At 58.8% G+C, this 26,723-nt stretch overlaps 1 protein-coding gene across 1 annotated transcript; it reads left to right on the top strand.

Moving 5' to 3' along the window:
* Window positions 1–632: 632 nt before the first annotated feature.
* Window positions 633–26,080, top strand: SSU72 (SSU72 homolog, RNA polymerase II CTD phosphatase). The gene is made up of 5 exons (XM_045063525.1): window positions 633–824; window positions 9,614–9,757; window positions 23,271–23,410; window positions 23,948–24,066; window positions 25,601–26,080. Exons 1-5 carry the CDS (start codon window positions 745–747, stop codon window positions 25,700–25,702), a joined length of 585 nt encoding a protein of 194 aa, XP_044919460.1. The 5' UTR covers window positions 633–744; the 3' UTR covers window positions 25,703–26,080.
* The last annotated feature ends 643 nt before the right edge of the window (window positions 26,081–26,723 follow it).

Here is a 26,723-nt window from a genome sequence, read left to right as displayed (position 1 = left end):
CGGCCCGCGGTGCCTCCAGGCCGGCGCGAGGCCCCGGTCGAGCTGCGCCCCCAGCCGGGAGGCCCTGCACCACTCCGCTCCCCGAAGGCCTCCAGAACTCGGGCTGAACGCGACGGCGTGCGGGGCTCCGAGAGCGACGTGCGGCCGCCGAGCGGCGGGGCTGAGCGGCGGGGCCGAGCGGGGACCCGCTGAGAGGGAGCCCGTTGTGCGCCGGCGGCGGCGTGAGGCCGCGGGAGCCGGACCCCGCCGCCAGCCGCCGCGCAGAAGCCGCGCCCCAGCGACTCCGGCGCCGACCGGCCGGCGCGGCGCGCGCGCGTCACTCCTGTCGACGACGGCCGCACGTCGGACGCGCCCTGGGCGACGGCGCGGCCTACGTCACTCCTGGCGACGGCGGCCGGGTTTTATGACGTAGCCCGCCAGCGCCGAGCTCAGGGCCGAGCGCGGTCCCTGTGAGGAGCTCGGGCTTCTGCCGGGCGCTCCGGGCACTGCGGCGCGCTGGCTGTGGGCTCGGCGCCCGCCCGCGAAGCCTCCCTGCCCTCGCGCCGGGGCGCTGTGGGACGGCGCGGGTGGGCCGCCGGGCCGCCGCGCCCACGCCCGCGCCCACGTCCCGACGCGCTACGTCGCCGGCGCCGCCGCGTGGCGTCATGACTTCCGGGCGCCGCGGCCGCCATATTGCTCGCGCGGAGGCGCCGCGGCCGGTGGGCGTCCCGGAGCGCCTGCGTCGCGGTCGCTGCGGCCGCCGCTATGCCGTCGTCGCCGCTGCGGGTGGCGGTGGTGTGCTCGAGCAACCAGAACCGGAGCATGGAGGCGCACAACATCCTCAGGTAGAGCGGGCCCCGCCCTGGCCCCGCGTCCTGCCCGGCCCGTGCCCGGCGGCTCCGCGCTCCCTCAGGCCGGACGCCGGGCGGGCCGCGCGCAGCGAGGAGCCCCCACGCTCGGCCGCCCGCGCGCGGTGTCGGGTTCTGAGCCCGGAGGCTCCGAGCTCCCGGGGCAGCCGCCGGGCCCGCGCGTCGGTGCCGCTGGAGCGGGCGGCCCGCCCGGGAGAGCCGGCCCCGGGCTCGCGTCGGCGAGGCGGTGGCGTCCCGCGACGGGGTGCGCCCCGCGTGGCCGCTCCCGGGCCCCGCCGCAAGCCGCACCCCGAACCCGGGCACGGCCCGCTGTGTTAACGCCGTGGGGGTGGCTCCGCGTCCGGGGCCGCGTCCGGGGCCGCGTCCGGGGCCGACCGCCCTCCGCGCCCAGAGCCGCCAGCCGCGCGTTTCCGGGCCACACGGGGCTTCGGCTTTGCGCTTCTGGGGTCGGTGTCCGCGCTGCCGGGTCCCCGCGCTGCCGGGTCCCCGCGCTGCCGGCCGCGGGTGTGCAGGGCAGCGCGTACCCCCTCGAGGCCCGCGGGCCGTGACGCTGACCGCTGGGCTGCGGAAAGCCTCTTCCCGGCGTGTCCCCGGCGCGGGACAGCCGCGCCGCCGCCTCCGTGGCCACCTTCCCCAGTAACCTGGAGAGCTTGGGGTTCCTGCCTTCCTCCCGCCCGCGTCGCGGTGCCCAGGAGCGTCGTCTCCGCTCGGCCGCCCCGCGCCGCCCGCCGTGTTCGCGGTCTCCGGCGTCCGGATGGGAGCTGTTGAGTCGGACACTTGGTTGTGGAGGTCGTTTCTGAGCAGAACCTGGACCGTCGCGGGCGGTTCTAAAGCCAGAAAGTATGAACTTGACAGGCCTTTCAAGTTCGGTGAGTTCAAGGGAGAGAACATGAGGTCGACGCTCCTGGGAAGTCGCTCGAGGAAATGAACGTGAACGTTCTCCGTTAGAGGAGGGATCGGGCCGGCCCCGTGGCGCGGGTCTGGCTGGCTGCCCAACAGAGTCAGCTCAACGCCACGAAAGGGAAATTGTTTTGTTTTCTTTTTAAACGGCCGGTAGTTTTGTCGTGAAACTTGCCCAAGACGATCCCTGCAGGACGACAGGTCCTTGTGCAGTTCGGAGCGCTGGTGGCCGGCGCAGCAGCGGGTCTCCTGGGGAAGCGGGGTGCGGGAGAGCCTGCGGCGGTCGCCAAGTCAGAAGTCTAGGTGTGCTTGGACCCGTTTTACTGTCTTTCAAATTTGTTTCAAAAATAGACTCCAAACGTAAGTTTAGGGTAATCTGTATTATTATTATTATTTTTAAAACAGTTTATTTATTTGACAGAGATCACAGGCAGGCAGAGAGAGGCATAAGCAGGCTCCCCGCTGAGCAGCCAGCCGGATGCGGGGCTGGATCCCACGACCCTGGGACCATGACCTGAGCCGAAGGCAGAAACTTAATGACTGAGCCCCCCAGGCGCCCCAGGGTAATCTATATTATTGAGCTCATGAATGTGATGTTGACTTAGACCTGAATCTTTAATTGCTAAAATACTTATATGTGGGGGATGTTTTCATCTGTTAGAAAATAGTGTTACTGGGCGCCTGGGTGGCTCAGAGGGTTAAGCCTCTGCCTTCAGCTCAGGTCATAATCTTGGGGTCCTGGGATCGAGCCCCGCATCGGGCTCTCTGCTCAGCGGGGAGCCTGCTTCTCCCTCTGCCTGCCTCTCTGCCTACTTGTGATCTCTGTCAAATAAATAAATAAAATCTTTAAAAAAGAAAAAGAAAGAAAATAGTGTTACTTGGAAGAAGATCTCTTTGCAAACAGAATACACTGAAGATGGAGGCCAGCGCAGGTCCTCGCAGGATCGGTGCGGCACCTTCTGGGTGTGTCCTGTGTGCACATACACGGAAGGAAGAGTACAGTGTTTTATCATTTCTCTTCACATAATGTTCGATTTGGGCGGTTATTTTGTTGTATTGAATTTGAATACATTTATTCATATTGAGCAATGGCAGTGGTTACAAAATTAGGACAAGTAATCCAGAGGAATTCTGTGGAGCAGTTAATTTTGTAGCCAACCCCGGGTTAGTAGACATTTTAGCTGCTTTTTATCTTTCATTCTTAAAATGTCAACATCCTTGTGCCATATAAATACATTTGCACAGTTTTCTGATTGTTTCATTGGATGAATTCCTAGGCGTAGAATAGCTGACTCAAAAAGCAGGCATATTTTGGGGCCCCTGGGTGGCTCAGTGAGTTAAAGCCTCTGCCTTCGGCTCAGGTCACGATCTCAGGGTCCTGGGATCGAGTCCCGCATTGGGCTCTCGGCTCAGCAGGGAGCCTGCTTCCCTCTGTCTCTCTGCCTACTTCTGTTTACTTGTGATCTCTGTCAAATAAATAAATAAAATCTTTTTTTTTTAAAAGATTATTTATTTATTTATTTGACAGAAATCACAAGTAAACAGAAGTAGGCAGAGAGGCAGGCAGACAGAGGGAGAAGCAGGCTCCCTGCTGGGTAGAGAGCCCGATGCGGGGCTCAATCCCAGAACCCTGGGATCATGACCTGAGCCGAAGGCAGAGGCTTAACCCACTGAGCCACCCAGGCGCCCCATAAATAAATAAAATCTTTAAAAAAAAATAGTAGGCATATTTCATGTTTTCCTGTATTTTGCCAGACTACCTTCCAGAAAATAATCTATTTATACACCTCCTGTTTTCTCAGTCTGGGCATTATTTTCATTTTTTCATGCTGCTGGGGCAAAAGAGGATCTTGCCCTCCTTTAGTTTTGAAATTGCTATTAAGATAGAACGACTTCCCATGTCTTTCACTTTTCACAATTATTCATGGCTTTAGTTCTTTTTGGATTTTACAGCGTTTAAACGCATTTCTAAGAACTTGACGTGGTGGTATTTTTTTTTTTTTTTAAAGATTTTATTTATTTATTTATTTGACAGAGAGAAATCACAAGTAGATGGAGAGGCAGGCAGAGAGAGAGAGAGAGGGAAGCAGGCTCCCTGCTGAGCAGAGAGCCCGACACGGGACTCGATCCCAGGACCCTGAGATCATGACCTGAGCCGAAGGCAGCGGCTTAACCCACTGAGCCACCCAGGCGCCCGACGTGGTGGTTTTTAAAGGTACCTACAGAGGAACCGCCTGAGACCTTAAGAACGTCAGGACCCTACAGAAGGTGTTGTGAAACAGGAAATCTGAAATAAATACTGGGAGAAACGCAGTTAAGTGAGCCCGCACAGGGGCTAGTTTTACTAGTGAGACCCTGTTTTACTTTATGTGCTATTACAGCCCCATTGCACATCGTCTCTGTTTTCTGACAAGCCAAATACAAATGGTAACAGATGTTGGTACGTATATCATATATCACGATATATCGTGTATACACACACACAGACACCTCTCTCTCGCGCGCGTATATATCCGTGTTCCCTGGGGTGATTATTTTTGATCGTTTGAGACGTTTCAGGCACCAGCTGTGGGAGCTCTAGGGTCTGCAGGAGCGTTTTCCGCGGACGCCTCTTTCTGTTCTTTGTATGCTGTAGACCGAGAGTTCCCTTTGGAGCTGATTATTTTTTTGTTCAGAACGATCTAGATGTTAAGGGGCATGTTGATTCTTAGAAGTCCTCTTAGTCTAGCCATTCAAAACAAATGTTGTAAGACAGACTTCTGCATACTGCTGAACTGAGTTCTCGGGTCTGTTTTCAGTCTTAAGGCAGTGTGATTTAGGGAGCAGGAGCAGAGAGACTGCAAACGAAAAGCCAGGTTGAGGGTCAGTCTCTTGAACTCTCTCTGCCAGGTGCTTTCTTTTCTTTTCTTTCCTTCTGTTTTTGAGATTTTATTTATTTGACAGAGAGAGGGAACACAAGCAGGGGGAGTGGGAGAGGGAGAAGCAGACTCCCTGCCGAGCAGGGAGCCTGATGGGGGGCTTGATCTCAGGACCCTGGGATCATGACCTGAGCCAAAGGCAGACACTTAACAGGTGAGCCGCCCAGGCGCTCCATGCCAGGTGCTTTCTTCCTGTTTTTTTTTTTTTTAAAGATTTTATTTATTCATTTGACAGACAGAGATCACAAGCAGAGAGAGAGGAGGAAGCAGGCTCCCTGCAGAGTAGAGAGCCCGATGTGGGGCTCCATCCCAGGACCCCGAGATCATGACCTGAGCCGAAGGCAGAGGCTTAACCCACTGAGCCACCCAGGTGCCCCGCCAGGTGCTTTCTTAATGCCATTTGATTACATCCTCGAAGTCCTTACATGTCTGTGTTTAACACATGTGAAGAGGCAGTGCCCAGAACAGGAAGCCCCGCTCATGAGGGACAGTAAGGATTTGGACATAAAGGACTCTGGTAATGATGAGTGACAGCGCTGAGACTCCAGATGGATGAAGCACGGGCTGAAGAAGGGCCCAGGGTGAGGGGAGGCAGCAGAACCCGCTAAGGCCCCACGGTTGCCCAGTTTGGGGTGGGGCCCTCAGATCATCACCAGAGCATGTGGGCTCCCCGCCACACCGGAACTGGGGCAAAATTGAACGTTCTCTCCCAGATGGGACCAAGTCTGGGGCTGCCTGTGGTGGTGTCGCAGGAGCACCCCTGTTCATGGTGCGAAACTTCCTCCCTGATCTTGGACCCATTTCCAGAAATCTCTTGCCTTTACCAGGCGGAGGGTAGTCAGCTGCGCTCTGCAGCCTCTCTGCCTACCTCTTCTGGTATTTTGGTTCTGGACCCTTGAAAAAAATAAACTGGGGACTGTTTAGGAAGGTGGAAGGGTTAGAAATCGTGACTTTCAAAGAAAGGCAGGGAATGCAGAAAAAGGTGTCTACAGAGGAACCCATTTGCCTTCCTAGGCTTTAAGGGACTGCATTGTTTTCTTTTTTTTAATCTTCAGGAGGCAGAGCTAACGTGAGGAGGATGGTTGGAGGAAAGGCAGTTTTCGTGTAAACATGGGTTCAGAACTGGGTAGACCCAGTAGGTAACCGCTCCCACAGCTAAAACCTTCTCCTGCATCTCCAGTCTTTTACAGATGAGAACGGGGAGAGCCCGGAGCAGGGAAGATAGCTCAGCAGTTTCACCCGTGTTAGTGACACATCCTTGCTTGGGGCCACAGGGGGTTAGGGCAGGAAAGCAGCACACTCGTGGTGGGTTGTTGCTGGACCCTCCCAAGTGCCAGATCTCAAGGGCCGGCTCTGCTGTGCCTGGGGGGGGGGGGGACACTGGACAGGCTGGCAGCAACCAGCAGAGCAGGGTGGCCAGCAAAAAGCCAAGGTTGAGGAAGAGCAGCCGGGGAAGGAGGGACATGTGAGCGGGGGTGCCGACGGGCCCTGAACGTGAGGTGCACTTGTCACCGCGGGACACCAGGATCTCAGGCCTCGCTGCTCCGCTTTGTTGTTGACCTTGTGGGAGGGTAACACGGTGTGAACCCTGGGAAATGTTTACTGAGACGCGCTTATAGCGCACATTTAGCGGGCGAGGACCTGGGTTTTGCCGGGGCGCGCTCATCTTGCGGGCACCGGGCGGTGCGGCTGCAGGCGAGCAGTCAGCTGGCCCGTGGGCATGAGGTCATCACGGGCTAGACGTCGGGCTGATAGCAGCGGGTGACGTGCCTGTAGGGAAGGTGACCTGGGACTGGGAGCGCGTCGTGCCCTACTTAGAGTCAGAGTGTGCCTGCTGAAGGTTGGCCGTGGCTCTAGGATTCCAGTCTTGGCCAAAGAAACGCTTGAAATTGATGAACAATCTCGCTGTGGAAAACAAACGTCGCGTAGCCCGTGCTGTTAATCTGGTGTTTGCTTGCGGTCCTCGGGGTTCGTTTGAACATCATCATTTTACGGGTAGCCATAGGGATAGCAGTGGAAATCGTTGTCTTTCCCAAAACTTGACCTTCTCTGTGATAGGTTCTTTATGATGGATCTGTTGGCATCTGTGACGACGTTGAGCCTTTAGGTTGTCGGGAATTTTTTTTTTAGCGTCACTGCTTTATGTAAGACCGGTGTCGCACTACATGTTGTCGCACAGCGCAAGATGGGCCGCTCTGCCGGCTGCATCGGCTTCGAAGAAACAGCACTTCTGTTGCTAATTAGCCTCTTTGCCACTTGGGAACATTCTGTTGGGGGAAGAACAAACTGCACTTCATTTTTATTTTTGAATGCACTTGACTGCCGTTTCAGAAAGTCGCGGAGAGAAGTGACAGCGAGCCCGGACTGTTTCTCACGGTGGGGGGAGGCCGCCTTCATTCTGAGTCCCACTGTCCGTTTGCAGCTCCGCAGTCCCCCCTCGGAAGCCTGGTTAGGCTAGGTGGGGTGTGGGGCTGGGTTATCTTTGGGACGATCTGCTGTTACGGATGTGGATAGACTAAAAGCGGAGACTCCTCCCATCTGGACAGCTAATGCAAGCCTCAGACCCTCCTGTGACAAGACGCGTAGAAGAGAGGTGGGCCTGTCAGGTGCCATCACCCGGCTGTTCCGTCTCGGGCCGCTCCAGCGGGAGGGGGGATGTGAGTCCCTGCACCAGGGGCTCTCCCGTCTGGAGCCTCCCGGGAGCCCTGTGGGTAGCTTTCCGGTGGCCTGTCTCCCCTACCCCGGCCTGAAGCACTGCGGGGCCCCGTCCAGGGTCTGCATCTTGGGGTGTGTGCTGTGAAAGGCTCTGAGGTGCTCTGTCCCGTTGCCCACTTCCCCACGAGCGGGCGCTGCTCCTGCCCTCTGGCTTCCTCCATCGCTGTCTTCTCGCTGTCCTGTGTGCTGGGTGTTTTCCCTGCTTTGTTGTACCCCCGCCTGCCGGCCCCCAAATGTCGAAGGAGAGAGCGTTGGATCTGTTTTGTTCATATTGTATCCCGGCACGCAGTAAGCCCCAGGAAACGTCGCTGAGTCAAAATGGGATGGCAAGTCTGCCACAGTGACGGTGGTGGTGGTTTTTAGGTTTTGAAGCGTGAGTCCTGTCCTTGGGGGTCTTACTTCTGCGGGTTTCATAGTGCACCCCTCCTTTCCCTCGCCTGCTGGAGAGGCTGTGCCTTGACATACAGGTGTTGGGTGTGTGAATGGGCGAGCGCCCTCAAAGTAAACCCACTCCTGCACACAAGGGAAGTGGTCGGTGGTGTCGGCTTACCAGGGTCCGGGACACTTGTGCCACTTCTGGGCACCGGCTTTTCCATGTGTGTCCATGAGGCGCACAGAAAACTCCACGGAGACCTGAGGGTCGGCTTCAGGGGGTTATGCTGCCCGTAGTTAGTCTCAGCAGTAAGTCCTCTTCGCCCCTCAGCGACGGGTGGCTTCCACATTTCAGCAGCCGGTAAGCTGCTGGCGCGGTGGACGCATGGCTCTGGGACACTTTGGGGGAGAACGGCTTGGAGCCTGAAACGCAAGCTGCTTGTTCCGGGCAGTTCTCAACCGTGCGGTGACGTGTTGGCTCACGGCTCTGTGTTCTCCTCGGTGCCCGTGACCGCAGCTGACCCGAGGGGTTATTAGTGGCGACGCCCGGGAGGTCAGGTGACGTTTGCTGCGGCGCAGGGCCTCACTCACGGGCTTCCCCCAGGCTTGTCAGGAGACGCATTCGGTCCGTCCCTTCCCAGGGACTCCAGGTTACCGGAGTCGGCACAGCTTGGGAGCTGTTTGTTCTTGAGCCTCGTGGCCGATGTGACGATGGAAGAGACTGTGGGGAGGCGCCCGTGGGCCTGGCACCCCTGGGCCCTGAGTTCTGGATTCCTGGCGAGCCCCGGCCTACAGGATGTCGGCGGCCCGACACGTGGCGCTCCCTGTGTGGTGCGTGCGGTCAAGTCTGTGGGAGAGTCGTAGGAGTCACACACGAGGGGGTCCTGGGAGCCTGAACCCTGCAAGGCGGTCCGGGCGGCGGTCGGCTACACTCCGGAGGAGCTTCCCTCACTGCGCGCGTCCGTGGGGCCTCCGATGGCCAGAGAGGGTCTGGGGGGATGCGGTGAGCAGCTGTGGCGCTCTCGGCCACCCTGTAGTGGCGCCGGCAACCCTTTGTCTTCTGTCTCAATCGGTTTCATCCAGTTTTGGTGTAACATGCTGTAGAATTTTTTTAAAGACTCTCTTTCTTAGAGGGCCCTGCGTGCATGTGAGTGGGGGTTGGTGCCGAGGGAGAGAGGATGTCGTGCCAGCTCCCCGCAGAGCGCAGATCCCGATGCAGGCCTGGGTCCCACGGCCCCAAGACATGACCTGAGCCGACACCAAGAGTCAGACGCTCAACCATGCGACCACTCGGATGCCCCAGTGTGCTATAGGATTTTTTAAAAAAGATTTATTTATTTATTTGGCAGAGAGAGAGACCATGAGAGAGAGGCACAAGCAGGGGAAGCGGGAGAGGGAGACGCAGGCGCCCCATCCCAGGACGCTGCGGTCATGACCTGAGCTGAAGGCAGATGCCCAGCGACTGAGCACCCAGGTGCCCTTATGCTGCTACAGGATTTTTAAAAATTTGTGAATAAAATGCTGAAAGTTTAGAATTTAAAAACGTGTCTGGGCGCCTGGGTGGCTCAGTGGGTTAAGCCGCTGCCTTCGGCTCAGGTCATGATCTCAGGGTCCTGGGATCGAGTCCCGCATCGGGCTCTCTGCTCAGCAGGGAGCCTGCTTCCTCCTCTCTCTCTGCCTGCCTCTCCGACTACTTGTGATTTCTCTCTGTCAAATAAATAAATAAAATCTTAAAAAAAAAAAAAGTGTCTGTAGGATCAGCAGTTACTCATTCTGTCCATTTTCCATTCTGTATTCCTTGGCTTTAGAATTTTGTGTCTTAATCCAACTGTGATTTTGTTCTCTCTTTGTGTGTTTCAGCAAACGGGGATTCAGCGTCCGGTCCTTCGGAACAGGAACACACGTGAAGCTCCCAGGACCAGCACCCGACAAGCCAAATGTTTATGATTTCAAAACTACATATGATCAGATGTACAATGATCTCCTTAGGAAGGACAAAGAACTGTATCCCAGTGGGTCACCCTTTTAAAAACCCCGCATGCTTGTCTCTGGCAGGTGTCCTCTGACGTGGGTGTCGCTCTGGCCTCCAGTCTAGGGCTGTCTGTGATGCAGGTACCTAGCGGCTGCCTCGGGGTATGGTGCGGAGTCACACGGCACATGTGGTGTGCAGGGGGACGCGTGGGGCCTGCCGAAGCAGACGTGGAGCCCATGTTGACAAGGTCGAGGGCGGGTTCTGGTGTAACGTCGGCCAGGGCAGCAGAGGCGAGGAAGGCAGGAGCCACAGAGCGGAGTGGATTTGCCCGCTGCAGGGCTGCCCGCTGCTCCGCTCCGCAGGCGGGTGTGCGTACGCACACGGGAGCACAGTGTGCGCTCGACCCGGGTAGGCAGGCAGCCTCGCTCCTCTCTGCCATGTCTGCTACCAAAGGAAGCATTTTAGAAGCACATAACTTGAGAGAACTTCATTTCAGGAAGAGGCAGAACAGACTGGATCTGCTAGTTAAGACGCATGTGAAAGGAAGGTTTGTTTTATTATTATTGCTCATGTTGGGAGAGAGCACGCACACAGTGAGGGGGGCAGGAGGAGGAGGAGAGGGAATCCCAAGCAGACTCCGCACTGGGTGCCGAGCCCAGTGAGGGGCTCAGTCTCAAAACCCTGAGATCACGACCCAAGGCCAAACCCAAGAGTCAGATGCTTAACCAACTGAGCCCCCCCCAGCACCCCATGAAAGGTGTTTTTCATTATGAACGTGGCGTCAGGCTGTGTAGTGGTTAAGACCATTGCTGCCTGGCCTTTGCCCGGGGCACTTCATGATCACGTGTACTAGAGAACTTCTGGGCCTGCCTTGGTACAATACGGGCTCTCCGGTTCTCGGGATGGAACCCAGACATACACCAGGTGAAAGGAACATAGGCACCAGAGAGAAAAGTCTGTTCTCATGTTGGTGCTCTTGTAATTTTTAATAAATTACAGATGTTTTCTGTAAATCTGTACATTACTTAGCACGGAGTGTGGCCCCAAAGGTCACGCTAGCAAAATGTAAAACTGGACCCAGACAGTTGCTCCGTCTGGCTCAGTGCTCACCGCCCTCGGCTACAGTGAGAAAGCTATCGGGCGCTGAGGCAGAGTGCCGTCGTGGGCGTGTGGGGCTGTCTGGGAGGCGGGAGTGCAGGACTCGTGGTGCAGCTGACTCGAGGTCCTTCTGGGAAGTCCTGGGTGCCCCCCCTTTCTCATAAGCGGCAGAGCCTGCACCGGGGAGAAGACCCTGTGCATCCCCGGTGGGCTGCGTCCTGGTCTCCGTGTCACAGTGCCTGGTGCGCTGCTCACGCCCTTGGGCCGGGGGCGGGCTCTGGCTTACCCCGAGGCCCAGAAAGGCTGTTCGCCCTGAAATTCTCTTTTGTGTTGAGAGCAGCCCCTGAGCCTCGAGAAGTGAGCACTAGCCGCCTTATCCTAGAGACACCGTGACCGTACCTCCAGGTTTTCTGTGTGTGAACTCTCCACGTGTCGTGAAGCTTCCCTCGAGACCACGTCTGTATTTGAAGGTTTCCAGCCAACGCCATTCATTTTTAAGCTCTTGTACTCAGAGAAACCAAAACAGAAAATAACGTGCATACTTCCTTAATTATTACAGATGAGGCCTCTGCATTGGAGCTGACCATGGTTGCTCTGTTTCTAGGAGTGGGCAGCACTTTACCATGTTTTAAGAGGACGGGAACGAGAGGGATTTGGAGTAGGAGGGTTGGTGTGCGCGTCTTAGCAGTTCTGAATGAAGGAGCAGGACCAGCTGCTCCGAGTTCAGAATCTCCCTGTGGGTTGTCTTCGTGCAGATGCACGGTCTCCCCATAGAGCATCCCGTCCAGGAGGCATCCGCACACGTGTGCCTTTGCTGCATCATGGGAAAGGTGTGGTGGTTGGGGGTCATGGCTGTTTCCACGGTCACCAGCAGTATTTGCCTCCTGAGACCCTGCGTAGGAAGGTCACCTTCACGGACCGCCCCTTTTGAGTGCCCCTCACGAGGCTCTGGAAGAGAGATACCTTTGTCAGCTTATTGACTTCACTTGGGTGGGATTTCTGTCTTCTAGGAAGGGTGCCAAGTACATCCCTGGACCAGTAAAGAAGGGGCATCTGCTCCCGGGGAGGGGGGACGGGTTGGTGTGCACACTGGCAGGACCCTGGGTTTGGGGGCACAGGCCTTCCCCGTATGAACGCAACAGGGAGGGAGGCAGCGGTGTTCAGCTGTGTGTTGAGGGTCCCACACCTGGTTTGGGAGGTGCTCTGAGGACAGGAGGGGACTGCCTGACTACTGATGGGGGTGGGGGAGGGGCTGCTGTTTGGGTCGCTTCGGCATCGGCATCCGATTCAAGAAGTGGAGGAAGCACCAGAAGCCGCAAATACTGGGGCTTCTGGGGAAGCGATGGTTTTAGGATGTAAACCGTGGATGAGACAGGACATTCAGCAAGTTGCTCAAGGGCGAGCGTGACGTCACAGGAGGAAAGTGGTACCTGACTGGCAGAGCCGGGAGGTGAGGTGGAGTGGCTGGGGGCTGGGCTCCCCTATGTGTGCGTGCACAGGGCGCTGGGGGCTCAATGCAGGACCCTGACGTTGAGCTCTCAGTACGTCTTGGCCCACGGTCCTGTTAGTGCGGAAGCTCCTTATTTCTGAAGCTCTGGCTGTTTGTGGGTGGTTTTCCCTGTGGCTCTCCATCTGTGGGCAGGGTGGCCCCAGGGGGTGGAGGGCCAGGCACTGGTCCTCAGTCCCTACAGGACCTGCCCCTGGGAGCACGCGGAGGCCAGGGACGCAAGTTGGGACAGAAACCTCGTTAAACTAACTCTCAACTAGTTAGTGAGGCTAGACTGGGCTGGTTACCAGTTCCCTGTGGGGATTATCTGCCGGTAATACTGGGAATCCCTGTTGGCCTGACCCTCTGCAGACCACCAGAAACGTCCGCTTTCTCGCTAGTGGGGGTCCCAGAAGAGCGCTGTTGGGAGAGAGTGCACGTGGCCGGCGAAGTGCGGCCGGTGGGCGCTGCTGTGCCTCAGGGTTGAGCAGCCATTGCCACGGCAGATTTTAGCACATTTTCAAATCTCATTTAAATTTAATTAGTTAACATAGTGGATCATTAGTCTCAGAGGTGAAATCCAGTGGTTCTTTGCCTGCCGCCACACCCAGGGCTCGTTCTATCACGTGCCCCTCTCCGTGCCTGTTCCCCCGCGCCCCCTTCTGTGCCTGGGGGCTCCTCGCCTTTCCTGCATGCAGGGCCCTGGAGTGGGTTCGCCCAGCGTGTTTGAGGCTCACTCGTGTGCTGGCGAGGGCCAGGCTGTCTTACTTTTTAATGTGATTTATTTTAACCTTCCTTTTTTCTTTCTTTGCCTTGGAGTTATTTTGAATACGGAGCAGCCTTAACCGTGCCCTGTGGGCTGGAGCAGAGTGGTGGAGCTGGGTGCAGGCTCCAGCAGACCGGGCTCCCCTTGCTGAGGGAGTGGGGTCTGCAGCTGAACCCTCAGCCCGCCTGGACAGTCTCGCTGAAACGAGACCACAGTTCCTTCGCATCTGAAGGGCCCGTCGGGGACCGCACTCCCAGGATCGCTGGGCCCCATTGGGGGTCTCCACGGGGAGGGCTGCCATGCCTTTGTGAGGTGTTCTGGGGAGCCCGTTTGAAACCTTGCAGTAGATCATCGCTGTGAGAACTACAAAATCACTAAAAATCATTTGTCTTAAACAGTAACTGTGTAAATAATAGTGGCATTTTTAATACGAGAAGAGACAGTTGCTCCTAAACCCCGATGGGAAACCCAAGTAGAACGAACACTTTCCGGGATCCTGGCTTTGTGCACAGTCGGGAGACACTGGCTTTGAGCCTGTATCCAGCACGTTTTTCTAATTTTTCTCCATCTTGTGTACTCACCTTAGGAGTTTGGCTTTTTTTTTTTTTTTTTTTTTAAGATTTTATTTATTTATTTCACAGAGATCACAAGCAGGCAGAGAGAGAGGGGAAGGGAAGCAGACTCCCCACTGAGCAGAGAGCCCGCGGGGCTCGATCCCAGGACTCTGGGATCATGACCTGAGCTGAAGGCAGAGGCTTTAACCCACTGAGCCAGCCAGGCGCCCGTGGGTTCGGTTTTTTCGGCCACACTCTCACTGTCCTCCTCCGGCTGCGCTGTCTTTGAGGCTTCGGGCAGCCGTGTGCACTTGGCCCGGGTGACACGAGGCCTGGCAGCAGAGCCGTCTGATGACCCGGCACCATCCTGTAAACGTCTCTTCTTGTGATTTCCTTAACGCTGTTTTTCTAGCTTACCTGACTCCTGGAACACTGTGTGGTGTAGACAGACTCTCTCAGTGTGAGGCTGGTGTAACCAGTGAGTTTCGGGGCGCCAGTGGGCTGTCTGGTCTAGGTTTTGGAGAGTCAGTCACACTTGGATCTTTGCCTGCGGGGGCGCCCCTCCCCCCAGTGTTGTTCAAGGGTCCGCTGTATGTGTACCCAGGTCTTCAGGGTGCTGTTTTTCTTGTGTTGGGGTAAAAGCTAAAAATAAAAATGAATTCTGAGATTGCTGGGTCCCCACAGTCTCCTGACCTCTGTCCTGAGTCCGAGGCCAGTGGACACAAGCTCAGAGTTCTGTCCTCCCCGAGGTCCTGTTGTTCTGCAGTAGGGCCACTGGTCTTTTCCTTTTGTTCAGGCCCGCCTGGGCCCCTGTTTCAAGCTCAGCGGGCCGTCACCCACTGTGCTCGGCGGGGGTGGAAGGAGCTGCCAGGGCCGCTGGTCCCATCATGGGAACGTTCCCGGAGCTCAAGCCGGTGCTCTCCTCCCTGCCCCCAGCGGGCTCCCGAGCTGGAGGGGCTTGGCCCCGCCCCTTGCCTCGCTGTATGGGACCTTCCCTCACTGCACGCTGGTTGGCAGCTATGTTTTTAAGTAGTTTTTGAAAACAGTGTTTATTTAACAGAGTGTGTTCCTAGCTAAACACTGATTTCTAGAGAAACTCTGATCTAGCTTTGCTGATTTTTAAGCTTTCAGGTTTTAGGAAAGCACTTGTGCTTAAAATACAAATCATGACCTTACACTACTCCAGAGAGGCAGAAGAGCCACCATCACGTCTCCTCTAGGGAGAGGCCAGACGTTGGACACAGACGGTTGGCTGGTGGCTGCCAGGGGTCACTTGCGCGTCTGGGCGTAACAGAGCCACGCTGACCTCACCCACGGCTTCCGGAGCTCGCCCAGGGCCGGGAACAGACGTGGTGTTCCCAGCCCACGGCAGGTGAGATGCTGACGCCAGGTGTGTTGGGAGAGGGTTACGTCACGTAGGTCACACCTGTGGTTTCCCATGGCCTAATAACCCCACGGATGGCGGGAGGAGGACTCTAGACCAGAAGGTCTCCTCGCCCCCAGGCCTCGCCGCGGGGCAGCAGTTAGGTTGGGGGCCGGGGCTCTGGAGCTGGCGTGGAAATTTCCTCCAGGGGTTCCCAGCGTCTTGTTAGTGCAGCCTCCCTGCTTTGCAGAAACCGCTTTGATTTCCAAAATGAACTAACTTTTAATATAAGGAAGTTCCAGCTCAAAAGCTTTTTGTGTGGTGGTTCTCAGAGTGTGGTCTAGGAGTCCGGCTGTCCCCACAGCCCTTCCAGAAGATCCCGGCCTCGGAGCTGTCTGCCTTTCTCACTCGGCCGAAGTGTGCCAAGGGCTCTGTCAGAGGCTCCCGCCCACTGCGTCCCAGTCCTGCCTCTGATGGCTGGTGGGCCGCCATTGTGTTCTTGTGAAGCCCGGCGACAGCGACAGCCCAGGGTGGCCCCCGACCCGCCCACTCCCTGCAGCGCGGGGCTTGGCCTCTCCAGCTGTCCTCCGGCGCCTCTCAGGACAGGGAGGAAGGGGGATGGGCAGAGCTGCCGGGTCCCGCTGGCCACTGTGAGGCCTGTGGAGACCAGATGTGCGCGGTGTGGGGAGGCCACTGGGCGCACTCGAGCCTCACCGTTGGCTGACGTAAGAGCAGCCGTAAGAAACCTCTTGCTTCCACACTCTGGTGCTTCACCCTGAGAGCGCGCCTGAGGGGTGTCTCCTGGATCCGAGCAGGTGAGGAGTGGCCCGGTCTTCCTGCGTGCGCCCCTTTACTTGGCTTCTCCGAGATTCACACGTGCAGTCTCCTTGGGCCTTTCTCCCCTGAATCTAAACTTGGAGTTGCTGCGGCCTGTGGCAGGGAGTAGGCCCTGGATGGTGGAAATCACGGGAGCTGGCATGACCTCGGAGGGGTGGGTCGAGGGGCGGGTGGGAGTGCGCCCTCTTCCCCGGCCCTGACCCAGGAGGACGTGCGGGAGGCGAAGACTGGGTTGAGCAGGAGGTGTGGGCCTGAGTCCCGGCGGCCCTTACGACAGGCACAGCTCGCCCACCAGCCTGGGGGGCAGAGTGTGACTGAGGGCACCCCAAACGGAGACGCTTTTCCAGGTGTGTCCACCTTGGAACAGACTCCTGCGTTTGGGGGTGTGGGCATGACATCAGGGCGCCGTCCTGCCCATGCTGTGTCGTCAGCAGATGCCCTTGGACCCTCTGTCCAGGAGGGGCTCCCAGTGGGTGTGTGACCCCTGAAACAAGGAGCGTGAGGGACACACGTTCGGAAAAGTGGGAGAGAACTGTCCTCAGCACCTTCAGGGTGGCCTGGTTCCTGCCCTGGCCCCAGAGCCCATCTGAGCCACATGCTCTTCCTCGACGGCAGCGGCTCCTGTCCCAGCCTCGCTCGGGGCGCACTGGGCATCGCATTACCCCAAGAGTAAGGTTTTGAGGTCTTTATGATGAAAAGCCGCTGCCAGTTCCTGGTTCACGCAGTTCTGGGTGCGCTCCAGTTGGAAGACACTTAGGGACGCCCTTCTCTCCCGTGGCCTCTGCTCAGCTCGGGTTTCTGCTGCCGGTGAACCTCGCCGACCGCTCTGCCTTGGCCATGGCTGTTTTCCCTGCGGCCTGTTCTTGGAGGCCTGTGGCTCTGGCTGCTCCGGCTGGTCCCTGTGAAGAGTGCTGCGGGGGGTGGGGGGGCGGTTTTACAGGGACCGTTGGCCCCTTGGATGGGCTCCTCACCCTCCCCGTGAGCCAGACAGTTTGTTGTGCAAAATGCGTTGTTGGGACAGCGTGGGAGCCGATCTCTGGGGGCGGGCGGGCAGCCCGGGGTTTGTCTGGTTACTGTGCCCTGGTCCTGCTTTTGGTTTGCCTCTCTTTTCTTTCTTAATGTTCTTTCATGGTGAGACAGCTCTGTTTCTCTAAACCACTCAGGTGGTTAGAGTTTCAGTGGGGAGCGAGGTCCGTTTTATTTGTTCCCTTGTGCCGTGTTGCCGCCACGCGGGCGTCTGCGGCGTCGCAGACCATTCCCAGCCCGCAGAATGCTGCCTTCTGGTGGCAGACGGTGTCCAGCGCGGCCGTCCGGCACGTCCGCCCGGCACGTCCGTCCCCTGCTGCTGGGCTCAGCCTTCTTCCCCACGGGAGGCTGGGGATGTCGTCCAGTCTTGAACCATTTATGTAGAAAAGACATGGAGTTGCAGACTAAGTCGTAATTTTAAAGCTTTTTCTTTAAAAAGTTAAAAATTAAGATCACCTTCACTAAAATTATTCATCTTCAGTGTCAGCTTTTTGTTTTGAGGTTAAAATTTTGATAAAATTAAACATCTGGGGGTGGGTGTGTGTGTCTTTGAAACAAAGACCAAGGGGGTGCCCGGCTGGCTCCGTGGGCAGAGCTTGTGACTCTCGAGCTCAGGGTCGAGACTGCGAGCCCCACGTTGGGCATAGAGCTGCTTCAAACACACGCACACACAAGGACTAAAAATAATTCCCCCACTGTAATTTTATTTATCTAGCCAAGTTACTTGAAGTGTTTTTGTGAACGTTCTCTCAAATTTAAATGAATGCAGTGTTTTTCTGGTTTGGACAAGTGGTCGTCCGCTAGTTGTATTATTTAAGTCTCCTACAACGTACTGGACAGGGCACTGTGCTGACCCTTGTCGCCTGTTCACATCAGGCCGACGTTCAGGGGCCAGGAATGAGACCCTCGCTCTCACTAAAGCTGGGGGAGCCTTAGAGGAGGTCCTGAACTTTGACCTCACTGCCCCCACCTCCTGGTGTCCCCCAGCATGAAGGGTCCTCCAGCCAGTACTTTCAAACCCCATTCAGAGGTGGGTGTTTCCTTTGAAGAAGTGCGGTGGCCTCACCCTCCCGCCACTGCTGATGGTCGGTGCAGGGGTCGGAGGGGGGCGGCCGTGTTGCGCGAGGGGCAGTTGGCCTCGCGGGGGGGGGGGACAGCCCCTCCCAGAAACGTCTGTTCCAAGCAGCACAGCTCGCCAAGTGCCGGGTCAGGCAGATCAGCGTCTTCCCACGTCCAGCCCACCACCCCACAACCCCGCCAGGACTGGAACTGACCCCGGCGAGGCAGGGGGGCGGGTGTCCGCAGCGGCTCTGGGCGATGCTGTGCCCTGGGAGCTGCGGCTGCGGCTGAGGCTGGGGCTGCTGTCCCTGGCATGCACAGCGTGATTACAAACGCAAATGTTTTCTTCCCGGCACGTTCTCTGCGATTCCAGCCCCGTGGAAGCGACTTTGCTGCTACTGTGTGACTCTACGTGGTCGTGGGCGCCTCTGCCTCTGCGGGCCTGCTCTTGGCCCCTGCTGCCTGCGGGCCGCGCCTCCCAGGCCCGGGTCCCCACTGGGAGCGTTCACACCGCGCGGCGCAGGTGGGGGGCTGGGGGGCTCTGGGCCCCGCACTCTGAATGTGCTAACCCAGGGCCTGTTTTCCCAGCGCTCTTTATATTCTCACGTAAGTAACACTTGTCCCTAAAAATGGCGCTGTCGGCCTTTCCTGGCAGGCTCTCGGGGCCTGTGTCCTCCGGGAGGTGCCGAGTATGCAATTCGGCGGTTCCCCGAGTTCACGCGTGCGTCTGCAGGATCCAGTGCGGTCCTCGCTGTTCTGTCGGGGGCCATGGCCGTCTGACTAACAGGAAATGGCCCTGAAAGGTCTGCGTGGAGGCAGGCAGGTGCCTGTCCGGCTTCCTCCGGAGGCCGCTGCCTGTGGCTCTTGGGGTTGTGTTTTAAAAGAGGCCTTCAGTGAAACCCCGGAGCTTTTGTTCTAACAGATTCTCCGTGACCCGGGGCTTTGGTGGGGGCGGAGGGGGGAGGCACATGGCATCTGGCCCTGCGTGTGGGGCCTGGCACCACTTTACGGTGTGGCCCCCAGCAGACTGTCCGGCCCCGCTTTGTGGGCCGGGGGTCAGGGAGGGCACCAGCCCATGTGTCCGCTGAATGCGTGGGCTCTGGGGCTGCCCCATTCACGCCTCATTGCTGATCTGAAGTGAAGGCAGAAGTGTTGCCGCTATATAACCCTGAGATTTGAACTAAATACTTGAATCATTCCTGAGATGGGGTGGGGAGACCCAGTTCCCTGCCGAGGGGGGCTCCTTGGACACCTGCCCCGCCCCTCACGTGTTGCACACTCCAGAGGGAGGCAGGAGGGGGTGTAGACCCTTGTGCCCAGCAGAAGGGAAGGCTCCTGACTCGGGGCTCAGATTTCCGAGGCCGGGGAGTTGCCCTTCATTACGGCTTTGGGAATGGGAGATTGCCCTGGGCTTCCTGAGCGCACGGCCTCCTTACCTGGATGCTGTGTTTTGTCCTTGAGCCTTTGGGGGGCTGTCAGACACTCCAGTTCTCCTGGGGTGCGGCCCTCTTCCTCGGCATCGCGCACCCCACAGCTGTGTCCTGCAGCAGTGGCGGCGGGGACCTGGCCCACAGGGCGGGCGGCTGGCGCTTGGGCATTTCTGAGCTGAACTGCCCTTGGATCCCCCCCCCCCCGAGGGCTCTTGGGTCCTGCGTAAGAGTTCTCGTCTTGTGTCTGTGCTTCCGGAGGTCAAACTAGATTATAGGGAATTGAGAAGACGAACCGGCCTCTGGGTGTGGCCCACTCTTGGGGAGCCTCAGCCACAGGGATTTGGGTCACATCCAGAGCCAGAAAGTGGAAGGACCTGAGTTAGGCATGGCAGCGTTTGGGGACAGTAGGTGTTGGTACCCAGCCTGCATGTCCTTGGGGCGGTTTGCCCCGCATCTCGGAGGTAGACGCCATCTGCACGGGACACGTGAGCCGCATCTGGTCCAGCCAGGGCCGCGTGCGGCTGCCAGCAGCGTGTTGACCACGCGGCGGGTGTACAGGGAACCCAGGCCCCACCCCAAGATGAAGCTCTGGGGTCCCCTGGCTGCAGAGCGGGAAGACTTGGGGCCTGTGCCCCTGCCCCAATCTGTGGGCGCTGTGAGGATCTTGGTCCCAAAGCTCCTTTAGTGCCCATGTACCACCTCGCTGGGAGCCTGTCTCCGGCTACGGTTGTTTCTGCTTAGGGACCCTACTTCTGCCCTCAGTGTCCCAAGCCTGTCTCCCCCAGGTTGGTCTTGTGTTCGGCTGGGGACACTTGTGAGGAAATGAGACTTGACCTGTGCTCACCTGTCCTTGGCAAGAGCCTCTGTCTGGCCAGCCCGGGCAGAGGCCCCGGGAGGGGGAGGAGTGCGGGGCGGGGGTGCGGCAGCAGATCCCTGCCTCGTGGCTCAGGGGGGATGGGGGCTCCAGTGGTGAACCCCTGGCCTTGGGAGAGCGAGCCTCTGGTCCGTCATTTGGGCTTCTGTCGACGCCTTTCCCTCGCTCGGAAATGGCTTGTCGGTTCTTGTCCCTTGTTCCTCAGCTCAGGCCTCTGTCTTCCCTGCATCCTTCGCGGAAATGTCTCTGCTTTGAGCCCGGGCTCTGCCAGTGGCAGGCTCCACGGCCCAGGCCCTGCGCTGCCGGCCCCTGGCTGGGAAGAGGCTGCCTTGCGCTGAGGGCCTTTCTCTGGGGCCCCAGCGTCCGTGTCCACCAGATGCGACGTGGCTTTAAAGATGAAAACGTCTGGCTAAGCCTCTGTGTCTTGGGCTGAGGAGAATATCAGGGTTGAAGTTAAACCTGGTGTTGGCACAGTTGCCCTGAATCCGAACTAGAGCCGCGTGCCTCGGCTGTCAGGGTTAGAGCAGCTCTGCGGGAGGACAGATGTGCAGGGTCCCGGAAGGGCGGCTTTTTGAAGCACCCGCTAGCCTGGCCTCTGGGCCCCAGGCCCCCGGCTGTTCCGGCGAGGCCGCCCGCAGGCCCGAGGCCCCATCCGTCTCCACTGCTCGGGACTTGGGTTTCCCATTTGCATTCCAGTTTTGCAGAGAATACAGGTTGCCTGTGGCTACTGGGTGTCCTGCCTGGTTCCCGCTTCTCTCAAGATGCCCGCATGTCTGCCCGGGGTGCATTCGGGCCCACACGCTGGCACTTAGGTGACCGTCCTTAAGGAGCGCGCGCTCACTGGTGGTCTGAGTTGAGACCCCAGAGTGTTTCAAGATGGTCTCTCCACGCCTCCTCGGTGTGACACAGCACCAGGTCCCTGCCGGGGCCCTCCCACCCTCCAAGCGCCCCTGAGCTGTGCCGGCCTCACTGCTGGGCAGGGGGTCAGGCGGACGGGCTCACAGGCCGCCTTCACCGGTTACAGCGGAGAGCCGTGAAGACGCGCCTTCTGAAGGCCAGGGGCTGGGAGAGGGCGACGCGAGCTCGAGCCTTGGGCCATGGAGCTCAGCATGGCGGGGGCGGGGGGCCTCACCCCGAGGCGTGCAGGAGTCAGAGTGCGGGACTGTGGCTTCGTCCCCATCCCCTCAACCTTCTGGAACTATCTCGGGGTTCGTGTGGAGGCTGAAACTTCACTAGGAGCGCCTCCCCAATCATTCCCAGGGCACTTTCAGTCGGTGCTGGGGAGAGGGAGTGCCTGCCTGCATGCCACGTCTTTGCCCCCAACCATGTAGGAACCCAGTTTTCCAGGCCAGTCAAGGGAGCCCCTTTCTCGGGAGGCTGTGGCCTGCCACTGAGTCTCGGGCCTGCTGCTCTGCTTCTGGGAGTCGGCGGGCCATTCGCCAAACACGGGCAGCCAGGCCAGGGGCTGGTCCGGGCCTGTGTGTGGTGGGGCATCTCCCTGCCCTCCGCTGACCTTGACATCCTGTCCCTGTCCTCGCGTGGTTCCTGGGGGAGCTCCGGGGCCCTGTGACTGGGAGCAGCTGGTGGGTTTGTGGGTTCATGGGCAAGGGCTCCCGGCTTGTGCACTTCCTGCCCAGCCCGCCCCGGGCCTCGCCTCACTGCTGTTGGCCAGGATGTAGCCCAGAAGGGCCGCTGCCACTGCTTTCCTCATCCACTGCGGGGGGCTGGGGTGTGATCCCTGAGCCAGACATCTTTTCTTTCAGGACGTGAACCCCAGTTTCGTTTGTTTCTCTTCCATATAAATCACGGAGGCTTAAGTAAGGGAGGGGCGGTTTTGCGAGCCTCCGGGGTGCTGCTGTGGGGTGCCTAGTGGCCGGCCGGCCCTTCTGGCCTCACCAAGAGCCGCACCGCGCCCCTGGGGACGCTGGTGCTCGTGGTCTTCCTCCGGCCGGCAGGGGCGCGCTGTCCCGCCTGCCCCGGCCGCCTCTGTCCCCTCTGCGGCCACACAGGGCTTGCCCTACGCCGTCTCTTCACGCTGGACTCTGACGTGGCACACAGCCTGTGCGTGGCTCACAGCCGCCCCGGGTGCAGCTGTGGGGGGGCGGGCTGGACCCCGGGGGATGCACAGTGGATGGGACACAAAAGCACCTCCTGGCTGACAGTGACACGCCTCTTCAGCTTAGAACTCTGGCACGGACTGCTGGGGACGTTCTGGAAGCGCCCCCCGCTCTCTGGACAGGCAGGAAATGTATTCTGAGTGATGGGAGGTTGAGTAAGTTGTCATAATCGAACATCTGGGGAAACCATCAAACGTGTCCCTCAGAAGTTCTCAGGTAGCGTACTTCTCTTAAATAGAATTAATGAGATGCTTATCCCTAGTTGTCAGGAACTCCCTTTAGGGCCTTTGTCCCTGTCTCTTGAGGGTGGTGAACCCTACCCCGGGGCCCTGAATATAGACCTGGTCACTGGGCTTGTGGGGGATGGGCCGCACACCTGCTGCACGGCCCATGTGTGTCCCCTTAGCTCTGAGGGACTCCGGCCGCTGGAGGCTCTGGGCCGCTCACTATTTCCAGTTAACCTGGGGCTTCTCCCCCCTTCTTGCGGCTGAAGTTGCCTTTCTTGGTGGTTTCCAGATGTTTCTGGTACTGCTGTAACTGAGCCAGACTTGGGGGGATTGGCTTTGTCTTTGCTGAAGAGCTTGTGCTCTGTGCGTGGTCACTAAGTCGCTCGAGGATGAGTCAGAGCCGCAGGCTGAGGAAAGGCGAGGAAGCTTGCAGACAGCAGCCCTCTGCCTCCCAGAAGGGGCTGCTGGGAAGGCTGCAGCCTGTCTGCGGGGCTTAAGGCAGGTGCCTCCCCGCCCGCCTCGTCTCCTGTGAGTCCCAGAGGACAGCCCATTCCCCAGAACGGCCTCAACCTCTCCGTTGCTTCAGTGCACCTGCCGGGGTGGGGGGCAGCTGGGCTGGTGCACGCTGGCGCCGAGCTGGACGGGGTGGGGGCTGGCGCGTCCCGCACTTGAGAAGTCTTTCCAAAGTCCCTTGACTCCAGCACTTAGCTACACGCAGAACGGCATCTTACATATGTTGGACAGAAATAAGAGGATCAAGCCGCGGCCGGAAAGGTTCCAGAACTGCAGAGACCTGTTCGATCTGATCCTCACGTGTGAAGAGAGAGTGTACGATCAGGTGGTGGAAGGTAAGGCCTCAGACCGCTTGTGCCCCACGTGCCTGGGCCACTGCTTCGCCCGTCACGGCCTCGGCGGCTGCCCTGAGCAACACACACAGCGGCTTCCAGGGCCGGCGAAGGCGGGCAGGGCCCTCATGAGGACGCCCCAGCCTGCCTGGCCCGCCTGAGGATGGAGGTCGGGGGAGGGGGGAGCGCGGCCCTCTGCCGGTCATGTCCACCCGTGCAAGACCACCTGCGTGTTGTCTGAGCACGCGGTGCAGGTTTTAGGGTCTTGGGACACACGGAGGGCGCATGCAGAGCGAGGGAGCCAGACTGGGGGTCTGGCCCTCATTAGTGAACGCACTGTTGGGTGCTCCAGCCCGGGGCAGCCTGGCTGCTCGTGGGAAGGCGGCTGGTGCGTTGGGCTTGACGGTCCCCAGGTCTCCTTGAATCACCCCCACCAGGCTTGGAGGCGCTCAGGCCTGGCTGACCACCCCTGGGCCAGGGACAGGTAGAGCAGGTGCCCTGGTCCTGCGGCCTCTGACCACTGTGCTCTGTTCCCGGCAGATCTGAATTCCAGAGAGCAGGAGACCTGCCAGCCGGTGCACGTCATCAACGTGGACATCCAGGACAACCACGAAGAGGCCACCCTGGGGGCGTTCCTCATCTGTGAGCTGTGCCAGTGTGTGAGTGTCCGGCTCTGCTCTGGCCCAGAACCAGGCCCAGGCCTGACCGGGGGTCCCTGGGAGCAGTCTGTGCTGGAGAGACATACCAGGACCACCTCCTCCTGACACACAGGTTTTACCAGGAAAGGGGCTGTCACGCGACTCAGCTCATGTTCATGTCGGGTTATTTTCAGGTGTCCAAAGCCAGGTCAGTGCCGATGTGCCTGCCGGTTTGCCCATCGGCCGCGCAGGTTTCACTTAAGAACTTTCTGCTTGTTGCGCAGTTGGTGGGAGCTCAGTGCCTGGCCGTGTCCATGCCAAGAGCTCCTGCCAGGACTCCGATCGGGTCCAGCAGAGCCCAGGGCCCCCAGAGCTTCCTGGATGCGGTCCTGTCCTCCTCTTCACCCTCGGGACCTGCCGGTCCTTGGCCTTCCCGGAGTGGCCCTGGGCATCCTCCCTTGGGTGGAAAATCATAGGGGCTTTGTCGCTGCTGCTATGCGGCTGTGCCCAGAGCAAACATTTTCTCTCTCTTTTTTTTTTTTTTTTTTAAGATTTATTTATTTATTTGACAGAGAGTGAGAGAGAGATCACAAGTAGGCAGAGAGGCAGGCAGAGAGGGGGAAGCAGGCTCCCCGCTGAGCAGAGAGCCCCATGCGGGGCTCGATCCCAGGACCCTGAGATCATGACCTGAGCCGAAGGCAGAGGCTTCACCCTCTGAGCCACCCAGGCGCCCACAAAACATTTTCTCTTAAATGTGACGAAAGAACGTACCCAAGGAGAGAGCCATACGCCTTGCCCTGTGTTCTGCCTGTGAGATCTGATTTAAGTCAGCCGGCTCTGACAGAAAAGCGAGGGAAACAAGTGGCTTATCCAGAAGTTCAGAGACCCGCGGGCCTGGACTGGTTTGCCACGGGAGGGACCTGGGTCCTCCTCTCCTGGTGCTTTCCACACAGCTTCTGTTCCCAAGATCCCTCAGGGCCCAGCATAGCTGCTGAAGCTCCAGCACTTGTGCCCATGTTCTGGCCATTACGCAGGAGAAAGGCTGAAGAGGAGCACATGTCCCAGAAGTTGCACATGTGACTTCTATTTGGGTCACCCTGACGAGAAACGAGTCCCAGAGGGGCTGCTTGTCACTTCAGACAGGCACTGCTTATAGGCCAAGACTTAGGCCAGCCCACGCCAGCCCTGAGTCAGCCTGGAGCCGGCCACTGGCTGCAGAGCTCCTCGAGGGCCGTGGTTCTCCACCAGGGACACCTGACCACATCCGCACAACTTGGAGGGGACGTGAGGGGCGGCTGGTGCGTGGAGGCTACGGCGGGGCGTGCCTTTGAGCAAGTGGCTGCGCCTCTGCCCGGCGGGGGCGGGAGGCCTGTGCGCTCCCGCGGTTTGTGTCCTGGTGCCCCGGGCCTCCCTTCCCTGGTGGGGCTGCGGCTGCAGCAGGCCCAGGGCAGGGGTGCCTGGGAAGGAGTGCGCGGGGCCGGGTGAGGGGCGGCTCGGTGGGCGCCGGGGGCGGGCGTGGGGCCGGGGCTCAGGGCGGCCCGCCTGCTCTCCCCAGATTCAGCACACGGAGGACATGGAGAACGAGATCGACGAGCTGCTCCAGGAGTTCGAGGAGAAAAGCGGCAGAGCCTTCCTGCACACGGTCTGCTTCTACTGACCGCTGGCCCGCGCCCGCCCGCCCTCCCGGAGCCATCTTTCTGAGCTGCCTTTTGTCAATACCTGTCCTTCCTGATCCTCGATCTTACCTTCAGGTGCTCTGCCGGCCGGCGGCAGTGGTGCCCACGGACTGTGCGTAGGAAACGCAGAGACGCAAATGCGCAATTCAGAACAATCACGTTTTTTCTTTCCCACGTGTACTTACCGGTGGGATGTTGATTATAAAGGTTTTTTTTCTTTACCCAAAACAGTAAACAACGGTTTCCAGTACATCCCCCCCTGCGTTTGTGGCTCTCGTGGTTCCTGCCCTTCCACCCCCAAACTTGCTGGAATGTACAAATAACCCGAATAAAGCCATGGGCTCTGTCTTGCTGGGAAAGAACTTGCAGTTGTCCAATAAATCAGCGTTGCTGGCCGTCTTTGCTTTGTCCGGAGTCCCCGGCTGGCCTGCTCCTGCCGGCCTGGCACACATCCCTCTGGAGGGATCTCTGGGCCTGACCCTGCAGCTCAGACTGCTTCTGAGGTTGGGGGGGCGGGCACGGGGTATGGGGGCACTGCCTGCGGGGCAGCCAACTTCGCAGCAGGATCCTGCGGTCCTGCTGCCCACGGGGACTACTGGAAGAATGGAGCCCTTCTCCCGTGGCACCTTCTGGGGGGCTGAGATCAGTTGTTCCCCACGTGGCCTTACTGCCCCACGACCCCTCTTGACCCATAGCTTGTGGGAAACCTCAGGTCCCCGTCGGGAAGTGTTGGGGACTCCCGCATAGGCAATGCTGGCCTGGGGCTGTGGGTGATGGCTTGGCTCAGGGGCTCCTCCCAGGATCCCAGGATCATGGGGCAGCTTGCAGAGAGCCATGGACACTGGCCTGGACTTCCAGGCTGCCCAGTCCCGGTGCCTGGTGCTGACCCCTGAGAGAAGATGGTGCTGAGGCTGGCTTCGCCCCCACTTCGGGGCGTCCTTTGGTCTTTGCTGGGCCATGTGGCCATGGCTTTGGAGTGACCTCCCTGCAGGGCCCGCCGCC

The sequence above is a fragment of the Mustela putorius genome, unplaced genomic scaffold (assembly GCF_011764305.1).
Source record: "Mustela putorius furo isolate JIRA1106 unplaced genomic scaffold, ASM1176430v1.1 tig00003853_pilon_pilon_pilon, whole genome shotgun sequence".
Lineage (NCBI taxonomy): Eukaryota > Metazoa > Chordata > Mammalia > Carnivora > Mustelidae > Mustela > Mustela putorius.
This window is presented reverse-complemented; position numbering and strand designations above follow the sequence as displayed.

Excerpts from the sequence above, each read along its gene's own strand:
- SSU72 (XM_045063525.1), top strand. The coding sequence starts at position 745 with ATGCCGTCGTCGCCGCTGCGGGTGGCGGTGGTGTGCTCGAGCAACCAG. Across the intron at positions 825-9,613 it reads GAGGCGCACAACATCCTCAG|CAAACGGGGATTCAGCGTCC; the intron begins GTAGAGCGGGCC and ends TGTGTGTTTCAG. Across the intron at positions 9,758-23,270 it reads CTTAGGAAGGACAAAGAACT|CTACACGCAGAACGGCATCT; the intron begins GTATCCCAGTGG and ends TCCAGCACTTAG.